This window comes from Liolophura sinensis, chromosome 10, assembly GCF_032854445.1.
Source record: "Liolophura sinensis isolate JHLJ2023 chromosome 10, CUHK_Ljap_v2, whole genome shotgun sequence".
In the NCBI taxonomy this organism is placed as follows: domain Eukaryota; kingdom Metazoa; phylum Mollusca; class Polyplacophora; order Chitonida; family Chitonidae; genus Liolophura; species Liolophura sinensis.
Genome location: NC_088304.1, coordinates 25098380 through 25113178, shown reverse-complemented (window position 1 = coordinate 25113178; position 14799 = coordinate 25098380). Strand labels below are relative to the sequence as shown.

General features: G+C 38.7%; 1 protein-coding gene across 2 annotated transcripts; it reads right to left on the bottom strand.

Annotated features, from left to right (window-relative positions):
• Positions 1-1729: 1729 nt before the first annotated feature.
• Positions 1730-14566, bottom strand: LOC135476341 (SWI/SNF-related matrix-associated actin-dependent regulator of chromatin subfamily B member 1-like). 2 transcript variants are annotated; one of them, XM_064756340.1, is made up of 10 exons: positions 14469-14566; positions 12053-12173; positions 11413-11536; positions 10963-11097; positions 9162-9289; positions 6350-6516; positions 5405-5513; positions 4445-4526; positions 3820-3951; positions 1730-3562 (listed from the first exon to the last, which is right to left on the bottom strand). In XM_064756340.1, the coding sequence occupies exons 1-10, from the start codon at positions 14553-14555 to the stop codon at positions 3523-3525; spliced, it is 1125 nt and encodes a 374-aa protein (XP_064612410.1). In that variant the 5' UTR covers positions 14556-14566; the 3' UTR covers positions 1730-3522. The 2 variants fall into 2 exon arrangements, with proteins under 2 accessions (XP_064612410.1, XP_064612411.1); XM_064756341.1 differs by having other exon boundaries at positions 12068-12173.
• Positions 14567-14799: the final 233 nt, after the last annotated feature.

Below are 14799 nucleotides of genomic sequence, written 5' to 3'. Positions count from 1 at the left end.
AGATTCCATGGCTCATCCTATTTAAATCAGTCAGCTTTACATGTAGTTGAGTTTTAGTTATCGTTCAAATAAGCAGACAAAAAAAAAACTGATGTGAAAATGCCTTAATTCCAACTTTAAAAATCTTAAAAATGTAAAATAGACAATTTTGATTCTATAAAAAAAGTTGTTTCCTGTACAAAAATTGGCTAGGCAATGCAATTTCTTATGTAATGAGTGTTAATTTGTGTTTGGCAAAACCATAGAAAAACTCAAGTGTTTGCAACATATGGGAAGACGTTCATGAACATGTATTACTGTATATCAGCAGTCTTCACATATTCAGATGTTCTAAACATAATTTGTCAGTTGATCAGGATAATTTATTACGTGTTTCTCACTTCACACCTGAGTTTTGTTTTTCGTGTTATGTTTTCCTTTCACAAAAACAATAAATTATCATCATGTTTATGTGAAGAGTTCTGAACTTTTTTTTTTTTTTTTTTTTTTGTTGCCTATTCCTTACCATGAACAGAGTTACATTACCAGACACATATTATGCAACTACCATACTTGCATAAGAATCATAGGCGCTCTGGTTTCCTCCAGCGATGAGGAGACGGTTCAATCCCAGCCATGGACTGGGACTTTTTACATTCTTTTGCTCCCACTTTTCACAGAGCCAGCCTGTTCAAAAGAAGTGGTTGATGGCCCTTATGGGATCGTTTGCAGTCTTAAATTTTATTTAAGTCTTCCACTGTTATGGTGTGGAATGCTGTTTCGCACGTAGAAAAGGTTCCTCAGTAGTTTGCCAAAGGGCAGTGGTTTAACCCAAGTACTCCCTTTCCCTCCGCCCAGAAAACTGGATGCCAGCATATAAGTGACAAATTTTGGAGTACGGGTATGAAACAACAACAACAATCAAATCCAGCAAACATACATGAATAAGAATCTAATTAAGCACCTTCCTCCAGATTACACCCTCAAGTACCAGCAGTCCAGTGTTCAGTATGGTGGGGAGCCTTATTAACTTCTCATTTCCTTCTGAACAAAACATTACGCTTAACCAAATTTCAAACACAAGATCTCTGCAGATAGAAGACATGCTTGTACAATACCATGGAAGAAAATAAGCTTTTTATGTACAAATCTTTTCCATTTATTTAATGCACCAGTACATAATACAGTACATGTGTACTTGAACATTATTACATGTTTTACATAATTTATGCAAGTATACAATCAATACTCATGCTTTTCTGTATTTATGACATGAAAACAGTGGACTTCTTGCTTTTGTCTTACGTCATACTGTTTAGTGTAGCTATGTTAGATAAAAAGTGGCATAAATTTAGAAGTTGTAATACGTTGTAACAAAAGCAAGCTGCTAGTTTTATCGACAGCCACTTGTATTTCAAGGTTTTGAGGTAGCAACACTTGTTCCAAGCCTAATGGTAAACTTTCTTTATAACATTTGTGTATGGAGAGATACCAAAATGATGCTAACTTGAATACAAGTTGTTGTTGTTGCTGTCCTAAAAAACAGCCATGTAATGAACAAGTGCTGTTTGTTAGTCTTAAACAACTGACCCTGTATACACCAGTAAACCAATACACCAGCAAACCGATACACCAGCAAACTGATACACCAGCGAACCAATACACCAGCAAACCGATACACCAGTAAACCAATACACCAGCAAACCGATACACCAGCAAACCGATACACCAGCAAACCAATACACCAGCAAACCGATACACCAGCAAACCAATACACCAGCAAACCGATACACCAGCAAACCGATACACCAGCAAACCGATACACCAGTAAATCAATACACTAATCTGGCTTTCATGGATTCCAAGTCCCTTGACGCGGATATCTCAGTTTTATCTCTACATTGGGAATTTTACACGTCCTGAAAAACGACAGTGACTTTCAGGACAAGCTATCCACATCGATGAATCTCTCTTCCACTCTAAGAAAATGGTTGAGATGAAGTCTTATGACAGAAATATTAAAAAATCTACGTTCCCTGAAACTTCTGTCACCATCAGATCACCATGTTGTCTTAACTATATATGTAACTGATACAATCACGTACATGTATCCCACATGTCTTCCTGATTTTTGATTCAATAAAAACCCCTTTTGAGCAAGATACTGACGTATGAACAGGTAAATCGGTTTCCAAACATCCCACACCATTTTCTTTAAAAGAGAAGGAAACTACAGAATTTCACTTTCGTACAATACCAAAATAACATTTCATCCACCAGTCGGTGGTAACAAGGTCCTGTAACAAAATAACGAAGTCACAATTACTTCATTCAAAGTCCTGACGTTACGTTACACACAGGTACATGTAGGTATAAAGTTCAATGTAGAAAACCATTTTAAGATCACATCACGAAGTATGACACAAAGTCAAACTTTCCCCACTCAACGTTAACTGAACCCCAGTCTGAGTATGTGAACCAAACTGATTTGATCATACTCGGGTATTTAGAGGGTTATGGCCCTTCAACAAGCAATGCACTGTCATTCACTGACGAAACTGTCTAAGTATTGGGCACCTGTAGATTGACAGCATTTATCCGGTTCAGGACTCGTCTATAAGCTTCATCTATTTTTGGATATGAATACAGTATTTCGTCATTTCTCTTAAAGCTTTCTCATTCCTTCCCTTCCATTCCTTTTTGCCCTTTACTTTTCCTTTAAGATGTATGTTGACGACAAATGTGACTTTATGATGTAAAAGTTAATGAGTGAGACATGAATTGTAGATAGCCTCGGCAAACCGAACCAAAACTGACAAAATGAAATGAAAACGGAAGAATAACGCAGCTAACTCGTCAATGGACGAGAAAGGCCTGTCAAATTTGACCTACTGTTGGATGAAAAGCTTCATGCTGGAAAACAGTACATGTACAGGGATACAAATCAGGTCAGTCATGAACGTGAAAACCAAGGTATCATTAGTGATAATTTACACAGAACATTTGTGCTATTCTAATTCTTAAACATTTTTGCATGTTTTCAAGCATAGTCTGACGCCATTATTCTGTGAAGACTGATAAATTAAACTTTTTCCGAAGCTCTGATACTGGCCAATCCAATCAATGTGGTTTTGTCTCCAAAATTAAATTATAAATGACCATAAATTGTAATGAAGGTTGCTCTTTCATATGCGAAAAGGCTGAGGAATTGTGTAAAACTGAACATGCGCATAACTTCAGGCCGTCAACAAGGGAGATAACAATGTACTTTCAAATAATGAGAAATGTAACAAGGACCGTTCATTTTTGTGTCATTCACAACGAGATTCACATTGTCAAAAAGCTTGTGTATATCTCCTCTTTCAAACAAATTGCACATATTGATGAAAGCTGTAATTTTAAGCTCCATCTTTTCTTGTGGACTTTATCAAGCATCTCTTGGATACAGCATTGTCCACAGGATGTCTTCAAGTGTTCTACAGGGTGAAGAAATCTTTGTGGAGAAAGCTCTTCTTGACTGACCTGTATGAATATTTCGCATGGTTACCAGGACGGTGCTGTATTAGCTAATCTCCTCATCCTCCTGTAAATAACACACACAAATAAAAATTGTGATTAAAATTTTTCTGAGCTGCATATGTATTCAAATTTATCATTGGTCAAAATAACTTTTGTCTTCCATTTTGAACTGAAGAATATTTCACTTCTAAAGACTATAGCAGTGGGTGTGGATAATACGTGTTGATGTTCCACTAAATTAAAAAAAAACAGAGAAGCAAAATCAGGATGTTTATGGTCAGGTTGGGCCGACTGTTTTGTAAGACCTGTCCATTTCCTTACCTTGTATTTCTGTCTTGGTCTCGGATTTTCTTCTCCATTTCGGCGTCTGTGAGCGTCTCTAAGAATGGACACCACTGATCAGCTTCATGTTGATTTCTAATGGCAACTTCCACAATGGGTAGAGGTGCTTCACTAAAGAAACAAGAGGAAAGAAATTCAACAATGAATTAGGTACATTCTATCTTATACACTACGTCGACCCAAAATGTTTGTTTTTTTTTTCAATTTGTCTTCTTCAGGTTGACTTCCAACAGTAACATATGAGTGCCCAAAAACTGCATGTTTCACTCTTACTTGAAATGTTACTCTCACCCTCCAAAACAGTTACAGTATCTGACCTAAAATATTGTTTATTTTTACTTATTTTGTTCTTAAAAAGCTAATTTATGGGTTTTTCCCCCTGTTTAAAGCAGAAAAAGTAATATTTGATGTCCTATTTTTGCATCTAAAAATGCACTTTTTCAGATGAAAATGAAGTGAGAAGCCTTAAATGAAGTCTTTCCTATCCACTTATTTATCTACATGTATTTTTTTTTTTTTTTTTTTTGTGGGAACAATGTTGATTATCATCATAATTAATTTCTAGGATGTATTTATTGCCTGCGCTCCTCTGACACAGACTCACCTGAATGCGTAGGTCCTCTGATGCCAGCTTAACTGTCCTCGTATACTATAAGCTATCGCTGTCACAAACTCGCCACCCAAACCTTCAGAAACACCAGAAACAAATTCAATACTGATACAAATTCAATGATCATTTACACATTGGATTAGTGTTTTAAGCTGTTCTCAATTTTTCACTCATATCACTGGGGTTAGGTTGATAGATGGAAGTAAACCAAGAAGAACCTGAAAAAAACCAAGAAGAACCCGAAAGAAACCAAGAAGAACTGAAAATAAAATAAAGAAAAACTCAAAAGAAATCAAGAGGGACCCATAGGAAACCAAGAAGAACCTGAAATAAACCAAGAAGAACCTGAAACAAACCAAGAAGAACCCAGAGGAATCCAAGAAGAATTTGAAAGAAACCAAGAAACTGAAAAAGACCAAGAAGAACCCAGAGGAATCCAAGAAGAACTCAAAAGAAATTAAGAACAACTCAAAAGACACCAAGAAAAACTCATAGGAAACCAAGAAGAACCTGAAAAAAACCAATAAGAACTGGAAAAAACCCTAGAAGAACCAAGAGGAAAGCAAGATCTTGGACGAGATCAAAAGGAAACCATAAACCAACCTGGAGGAGACCATAAAAAGACCACGAACAACATACAGGAAATCATACAGAAGATGGAAGAAACAGCATCAGGCTAGGTGCCATAAAACCCCCCTAACGGTGATGATCTATCAGGGATTATATAAAAATATTAACATTAAAATTTCACCATTGTTTGGAATAACTGCATCCATGTTACTAATTTATTGTTTTAAACTCACCACAGAATAGATGTTTCTATGTTTTCAAGAATTTGATTCAGTCACAAATGTTGAATCCTCCTTAGGTATCAATGGGTTAGTTTGACTTGGCAAAATCTGTGTGGTTTCAAAACGTCAGTTAAATAGGAGAAGACAGGTACCGGGAGCTTACCTAACTCAGCACAGAGTTTATTAGCAAACTCCTCTGGGCTGTTCTCAGGCTCTGCCATGTCCCACTCAAACTGGTCCACCAGGGAGATGTTACCTACGTGAACGTTCAACTGAAGCAGACACAGCATCAACAGATCATTCTTACTGATACACACAGTATTCATTTATTTATTTAATTGGTGTTTTACGCATTACTCAAAAATATTTCATCTTAACGATGACGGCTGCTAGCATTATGGTGGAAGGAAACTGGGCAGACCCTTGGCGAAACTCCTGACCATCTGCAGGTTGCTGCCTGGCTGACCTTCCCAGGTACGACCCTAAGATGTAGCCAGGAGGAGCTCTCTTACTGATTCAATACGCATGGTATTAAAATGACCTTGATTTTCAACATTAAAAGCTTTGTGTTAAGTGAGGCAAATAAGTGTTTTAGAATATTACCTTTGAAACAAGCCCTTTAAGTATCCCTTTTGGATATTGGCAATCAGTCAGCAAAGGCTCCACAGAGAATTCATAAAAAAAAAATCCTGCCAGAACAGTCCAAGGGAAATACGCCAATACTGGACGAGTGATTTATAGTGCAAAATTTTAGTTATTTACGTGCGGAAATTACACGGCTGAGGGCTGCAGGTGCAAGCTGTCAATTACGTCTGTTTACAGGTGCACACAGTTATGGACTGTACTTATGTGTAGTTTGATACTAAAAGTCTTGTGCTGAACATATCAATACGGCCTGAAAACGGCTGCATAATTGTCAACGATCTTGCTTGCTAATGTTTTAATAAATGTAACTCATTACTAGCATAACTATTCATTAGAAATCATTGTACACGTACATGTGTTGGTGCTCACAAAACACTTCTGTAGTACTAACACATTAACACTGAAAACAACATCTCCCAGACCTCTTCATGTATCCCATTGGATGTCTCACATAATACAATACCTTAAGTATGACCCTTTGATCTTTCTGCTCGTCAAGGAGATTATCGGTGGGGAAGGCTTCGATCTGCTGACGGATAGCTTGAGCAATACTCGGGACAAAGTTGAGAGGATTCAGGTCCAGATCATCACACAAGATCTCAGCAAACTGCTCAGGTGTGATGATGCTTTCTGGCAATATGAAAACAATTAACAAATTAACACCAACCAAGTAAATCAAGGCATGGTTTTCCAGACTCATTAGCGAACCATTCAGTGCTTTCTAGTCAGGTGTTAACTGTGCATATGTATAAATTTGCTTTAAGGAGCCCATAAACTCTGCAAAATGATTCTCTTCATGCCACCACTGATCAGACATATTTTCACTAATCAGATATGACAAAAAAAAAACTTGTAAGTGGCCTTTCAGGTTCTGAACCATTCAGAATCAAGAGAAATGTGTCACTTGAACAATGCTAAACTTCAGATGAAATACATACACAGTAGTGGGAAGATCTGCCAGCAACCTGCGGATGGTCATGGGTGCTGCCCGGTGTCCTCCCAACATAATGCTGGCCACCGTGGTATAAGTGAAGTATTCTTGAGCACGGAGTTAAACACAAATCAAATAAAATAGATAAACATACACAGTATTTCTGTTACTGTGTGTCATAAAATACGGTGTGTGCAAATTCACCAAAAAAACGCACAAAAAAGGCCTTAAAATGGCACTTTTTGATGCCCATGCTGGAGCTTTCCTAACAAGAATTTAATCAGACCTAACTAAACAACTCTTCAGCTGATCTAAAAGGTGAATGACCCAATCAGAATCAAGAACAATGAGTCACTTGAAAACGCTAAACTTTTAATAGGTGAAATACAGTATTATAATGCAACAACTACCACCTTGCTTCAAAGATGAAAGCAAACGTAGAATTTGTTGAGACGTACATTTTTACATTTTCACCAAGTTCATGGATTGATTGATTCATTGACTGATGTTTAAGCACTGCTCAATGAGAGTCTCAGGGTTGAAACGAATATCACAAAGGAAAGCAACTTCAGGCAAAGACGACATAATGAAAGACCATAAACCTCAGTCCACGATTTACTTCTTTGTAACTTTTTCAAACTTGTAAAATTTTAAGGTGGCATTTTCTGATCATATTGGGACTCGTGACATCACATCAGGTTTTAGCCACTGAACACATACAGACTGCTACATTTCATCATTCAACCTGCATACACATGTGCACATTGATATATGAATGCATTTGCTGAATACACCTTAGAAGGAACTATTTCGGGGAATGTAACATCACTGATGCCTTCACTGTCACTACAGAAAGCCACAGAATATGATTTATTTATTTATCTGGTTGGTGTTTTACACCGTATTCAAGAATATTACACTTATACGACGGCGGCCAAGGTTATAGAGGGAGGAAACCGGGCACAGCCCGGGGGAAACTCACGACCATCCGCAGGTTGCTGCCAGACCTTCCCACTTACGGCCGGAGGGGAAGCCAGCATGAGCTGGACTTGAACTCACAGCGACCGCATTGGTGAGTGCCTCATGGGTCATTACGCTGCGCTAGCGCGCTAACCAACTGAGCCACGGAGGCCCCCCATAGAATATAATGTTTAAAAATTATTTTTTCATACTGCTGCAAAAATTTTAAAAAATTAAGCGAATTTATTTTTTTCAGCTACTTAATTTTAGAGTTTTCTTTACTTTTAAAGGGACATACTGCCGAAAGAAATTCAGAACTTTTGAGTTGGTTCAGCTAAAAATAAAACTGAGTGACATTTGACTCCTAACTAAACCTCCTAGCCCTCTATTTTCCACAAAATGTCAATTTAGAGAATTATAGGGAGAAATGCGCGACTGGTCTACACTGCCCACCCAACGAGATATCATGCAAATGAGGCAGCGCAAAGATTCCCACAACGCAACATTTGCTCTTGGATCGCACATGTAAACATACGATACATTGAAACAAGTTAGAAGCCTAGTAAATCAAATACAATCTTCCTTTCTACTCATAATGTTTTACAAAGTACTCATAATAGCCAACGACAGAAATGAAGTTACACGGTAGACTGCATAATTATAACACAGTGCTGTGTCTGACATTTCAACTTCCCAAAACATCTCTCGTCATCTAGAATTGGGGGAGGTAACTGACTTTCCAAATACAGGGCTTTAGTACATTTGATGGTCAAAAGGGAACCCCAGAAAAAACTAAACATTTGATCATTCACTCAGAATCAGATAGGTGCCAGTAGACATCTGGGGTGAGTGAGTGAGTACTTGGGGGTTTATCGTCCTGCTTAGCAATTCTTCAGTCATATGATGATGAAGGAGTTCTGAGAGTGCATGTAATGTGCCTCCTTGTTGCAGGACGGATTTCCACCGCTCTTTTATCTAGTGCTGCTTCACCGAGACGACTTACCGAAGGCAAACCAAGTAAGGCGCTCCGCAGAGCCATTATACTGATACGGGGCAACCAGTCGTTGCACTATCCTCTTCATGCTGAATGCCAAACAAGGAAGTTACAACTTCCTCTTAAGTTCTTAGGTGTGACCTTACCCAGCACTGACTTTGGATCTACCGCCTCCCGAAGCAGACGCCACAACTGCGCCCATCGGGGGGTTGGTAGACATCCAGAAGTCTCAACTTTATGTAGATGAGGTTTAAAATAACAGCACAATTTTTTTCAGTGTCGGTAGTACGTCCCTCTAAGTAGGGATGAATGCTAAAAAGAAGCACTAAAGAGGCTTTTAAATGACGCCAAAAGAAACCTAATCACATAATCAACATCCCCAAAACCCACCGTTTCTGTTCCAGGTGAAGCAGTCCCTCAGTTTCTGTCCGTCAAACTCCATGTCCAGTCTGACGGGGACCAGCATCTCCTGAGAGTTGGCATTCTCGTGTATCTGAGCAGGATCCGTGTCATCGTAACTGGTAGACAAAATCAATTCCCTCTTTCGTAAATGGTTTGTTCAGCTGATTGATTGTTAAATACTGAATAATTCAAGAATTTTTCACTTATTCAATGAGGTCAGTTTTATAGCTGGAGGAAACTGGTGTGCCTGGGGACCAAAACCAGCATCCTTTGGGCAAGCTACTGACAAACTTTCCCTCATGTGATGTACAGATTTTGAATTCCATACTGGTGGAAGACAGCTAGTTTTCACCGATTGTGTAAGGATTATACCAATGGACCCACGAACTGAGGACCATGTACTGTCACCATAGCAAACGAGTTGTAGGTGGATTACAGTTTGTGCTGGTCTTAAAAATGTTTCATTTACATGACTGCAACCTGGTTTTAGGAGGGAGAGACTGGGTACGGCTCGGGGGAACCATTCACCATGGCCAGGTATAGCACAAACTTACTAATATAAGGACAAACTAGTAGAACCTGACAATCCTTCATCATGGCCACCAAGTGTCATGACGAAATAGCAGGCCAGAACTGGATACAAACACTCACATCAACTGGTCTATGCCTAGTGCTCTGAACTTCAGCACATTAGACCAATTGGTCAGCAAGATGTTTAGAACAAAATCTGTTACACTACATATGTAGCATTATGACTCTGTGACGAAAACTACCGCATCATCACTATGTGACAAAAGGTATCATCTTTGATACTGTATGACAAAAAGTATCATCTTTGTTACTGTGTGACATTATTTATTTATTTGATTGGTGTTTTACGCCATACTCAAGAACATTTCACTTATACGACGGCGACCAGCATCATGGTGGGAGGAAACCAGACAGAGCTCGCGGCAAACCCACAACCATCTGCAGGTTGCTTGCAGACGTATGGCCGGAGAGGAAGCCAGCATGAGCTGGGCTTGAACTCACAGAAACCGCATTGGTGAGAGACTCCTGGGTCATTACGCTACGCTAGCGCCCTAACCGACTGAACCACGGAGGGCCCACTACTGTGTGACAAAAAGTATCATTTTTGATACTCTGTGACAAAAAACAATGTTACCATAACTATGTGACAAAACCAATGGCACACAAACAGTGATGTTATCTGGACCAAAAGTGTCATCATTAGTGAGTGACGAACAGTGTCATCATTTAATAGTGAGTGGTAAAGTGTCCAACAATAAGTGTTCTGTGTCACGAAGACAATGTTATCATAACTGTGGGACAAAAATAATGACTTTATAACTGTGTGACAAAACATCATTATAGCCAGGGTACAAAAACTGTGTCGTCATTCTGACTGATACACTGAATTTATCATACCTGGAGGAAGAAACACGGTCATCAAAGCTGTGGGACAAAAACAGTGATATCATTCCTCTTGAACAAAGCACTTCACAAAAAGCCTTACTGTAAGCTACAACTACAGGTAAACCAATGAGTCATAGGTCAGGAGCCTGCTGGTTGCTGCAAAACACAGGACAAATACTACGTCCAGCTTACCCTAACTTTTGAGGAACTTTTTTGGAGGTTCAGTCTGGTTACCCATTAACAAGCATATCTTTCATGATGGTTCTACACCAGGTGCAATTTGCTGCTTTGGAAGATGGGCCCCAGCAGATAGGAAAGTTCACTAACCGTAAACGACGAGAAGACTGCAATTTTCTCAGGAGGACATACATACCAGATAGGAAACGTCCTCATCTTTGGTTTGCCTAGCCTGTTTCGGTTGATGGGGGTGGAGCATGGAACAGCATCCAGATGGTGAGAACTGCTGGGGATGGCTGGCACCCAGTTACTGCGCTTAGCCTTGTTATCTCTGCAGAAAAAAAATCAGGTCACTCAAAGAATAGTATTTTATCAAGACTAATATTTATTTATTTGACAGGTTTTTTAAGCCATGCATATTTAACATTGTTTCACTTAGACGAGAAACAGACATCAATATGGCAGGAAGAAACCACTACAATGTTGCAAAGCACATCTTCCCAACGTACGACTGGAGAGGAAGCCAGCATGGGCGGGACTTAAACCCACAGCGACTCCTCAAGATTCAAGATAAAATATTAACTTATTTAAATGATCAGAGTTTATGGGTAAAGAAAAGTTTATCGCAAGAAAAATTGCACCTTACCGGACTGCTGGTTCACTGCTAATTGAGACGGCCTTGAACTTGTCATCATTGCCCATGATGATTTCATCAACCTCACTGGCCTTCAGCAAAGTGATGTTGGTCGCCAGGGAATGCTGGCCAAATCCTAATGAACAAGACAAAAAAAAAAAAAGAAGAGCACAAAATAATTATGAGACAAACAGTGTTTTTCAATTATTAAAATAATCAAATGATTTGGCTATAGTTTAAAAGAAAAGATAAGAAATAATTTTCAGTTATTTTGGAAGAAGGGTGGCAACAGATCTAAACAGCCACATTAATTTTATTTTTTGATGTGCTTGGTAACTCTTCTTACAAGCAACTGGAAACGTGATGTGCCGCTTGTAGCCATGGTGATGTACACACATACAGCTGCATCCTCAGTACAATTAAAAACACTAAAGCATAGCAATGTGTAGATAAGTCAGCAATTCTAACTTGGTATTACATATTTTACTCCAAACAGCCAAATGACATATTCAATATTTTTTACATACAAGATTATACATATGTATATATATATATATATATATATATATATATATATATATATATATATATATACACATAAACCAGCAAAAAGCCAAGCAGATACACCAAAACCCAAAAGCTGTGAACTCACCAACAATTTGTTTACCTAGCGTGGCGATTTTCTTCCTCTCTTCCACAGTCACTAGCCTTCTCCACATAGAAGGGTACTTCTTGTAGAGAGAGCCTCTGAACAGGCGCAGGTAGTTCCCCACCTGAAAATGAAAAGCAACAGAATATATATGAATCACCATGGAAACCAAATCATTATGAATTTTTGTTTTTATAAATGTACAATTATTACTTAAGCTGGCGTTTGGTGCTGAAACTGATTCAACAAAAATGCACTCCACAACAGCTTGGAATGTAATCTTTGCTTCTCCCTAACAGGAGAGCTATTTGACAAGGATTGCAACCTTAGAAACTCGACACTAATCCTTCACCAAATGTAAATGGGGTAAGGGTGTCATCCTGAGTGCATCTTGTTGCTGTTGTTGGGAATTCGGTACTCTTCACCAAGTTCCTTATCTTATTTTTATTAACAGCATATCGTTAGTAATTTGTATAAGACGAATCAGCATTTTCAAGAGTTCCACAAGATAAGATGGGGCATATCGCAGACTAATGCAGCTAAAAGGCATGATTTTACAAAAGCTGCTAATGGGGATGTTGAGCCAACAGGCTGGACTGTGCTACTGTAAAATTAGTTTGTTACATGTGGTCATATGTGTTATGGCAGACGATCCCACATGCATTCTCCAGACCAGCAACCTTTGACACCTGTTGTGATAGGTTCTCAGCACCCAGTCATGTGTCGCTTGCTAACAACAGCGGCCCCATGTACAAGCGTCAAATAATGAAGATAGGATGACAGAACAGATGTGAGACCACTTTAATTCACTTAATGGGCAGAAGAAATGGGCACTTTCCTTGGGAATATCAGGTCTATAAGCTAATAACATCAAAAAGAAAAACATAGGCCTATTAATTGTATTGAATTACCCCTTGTTTACTGATCAGCATGTCGCCAATTTACAATGCATGCCTGCCTTTATTTCTTGTTGCGCCGGCACGGTACATGTATATACCTTTGCAAATGGCCTTGTGGGATTAGCCAGTAAAGTATGCCACACACAGCCCCCAGTATACTCCCCTATATTTTACCCTTGATGGGTTCTAGTATTCTTAAAAACAGTAGGAAGCTGTGAGCATATTGAGTGTGTATATACGATATATTACAAGTGAGGATGGCAGATGGATTTGGCCACATTCCATTTTGATGCACCACATGATGGTACACTGCAATTAATGCTGCCTTTGCAAAAGTCTCCATAACTAGTGGTTTACAGGTTATGTAGACCAACATTAGCAGAAAGCTAATGAACGTTCAGCAGAGGCATGTATTTACAGCTGTTAAGCCTCCTTAGCAATTCTCTTAAACAGCGGAGACTACACATGCGCACCTATGTCGACCATCAGTGCTTCTGAGAAATATAGGAATATAGTGTTCACAAAAATCAAACTTGGTAAGAAACTGCTTATGAGGCCCTAAATTGCCACATGGACTAATTCAGTTAAGTATTTCCCCAATCTTACTTTTATTAACAGTACATCTGTAGCTGTATGAAAAGGTGATTTTATGGAAGTCAAACACGACCAATTTGAGATATTCTTGAAAAAGGCCCATGTATTTCAAATGAGCAATTTTCTCAATTTTCAATCATCGTTTTAAAAAAAACACCTGTAAAACCTGTCAGCACCGCCAAAAAGTAGCGAAAAATTCGGAATAATTATCACTGTCCTATACAAACTATATCTTCCATTGCAACATTCGTATAGATGTGATTAAAATGATCACTTAGACACAAAAATATGATCTTACTATATCTTTGTTACGTGCAGAATTTGGAGTTGACACTTATTACTCAAAGTTAGTGCGCATGATGGAATACTTTTCATGACAATTCACCCTAAGCCTGGCTGGCGTACCGGTACATATTGTGAGGCGTGGTATCATACATTGAACATCAAAGGCTGCAGGGCCATAGTCAACCCAGCATGAACTCGCTAGGCTCCTGAAATGCCGTATCGATTTGCCTTGTTCACTTAAGAATATATTAAGTTCATTCTCCCAGAACACATCACACTTTCTATTGGAAAAGCAGAGCCACATGTCACACATTTAGGTTTTATTTCACAAATTCATCACTTTGCTTCATGGCTCATTTGCGGATTATTTCCCTTGTTATTGTACGAGGATCCAAAAAAAATCAAACAAACTCATCTTTATTCACGATACAATTTTAGACATCCAAGTCATAATTCGCCTGAAAACAGGTGAGGATAGTTTCACTGAAAAGTTTTCGGCTTGCACATCCTTCAACAACAACACACCATAAAGGGCTTAGATTTCGTATATGTGAACCAGTTTTCCATGGCTACAATCCACCGATTATCCACTGATTTACGACAGTCGGTTAACACATTTTATCAGATACTAGATAGTTTACCTCGGAACCAATATAATAATGTTCTCCATCTTCCTCCAATTGGAAACATTTCGGTTTATCTCCATAAGTCTTTGTTCCAATCACCATCCCTGTCCCGGCAGACGCCATCTTACTGCAGCGCCCTCTGGAGTGAAGGAGAGGAACACCCATACATGTATAAGCACTGTGAGCATGTAAAGAATCCATTATCGCAAATGAAATTAAAAGAGACATAACGAAAGAAAATAAATTTAAAGCAGAAATTGGATTAAATAGTCAATTGTTACTTGGCCCAAATGCGCTTTTCTATAAAGAAAATAAATAAATAAAAAAACGACTTCCGTAGCAGAGG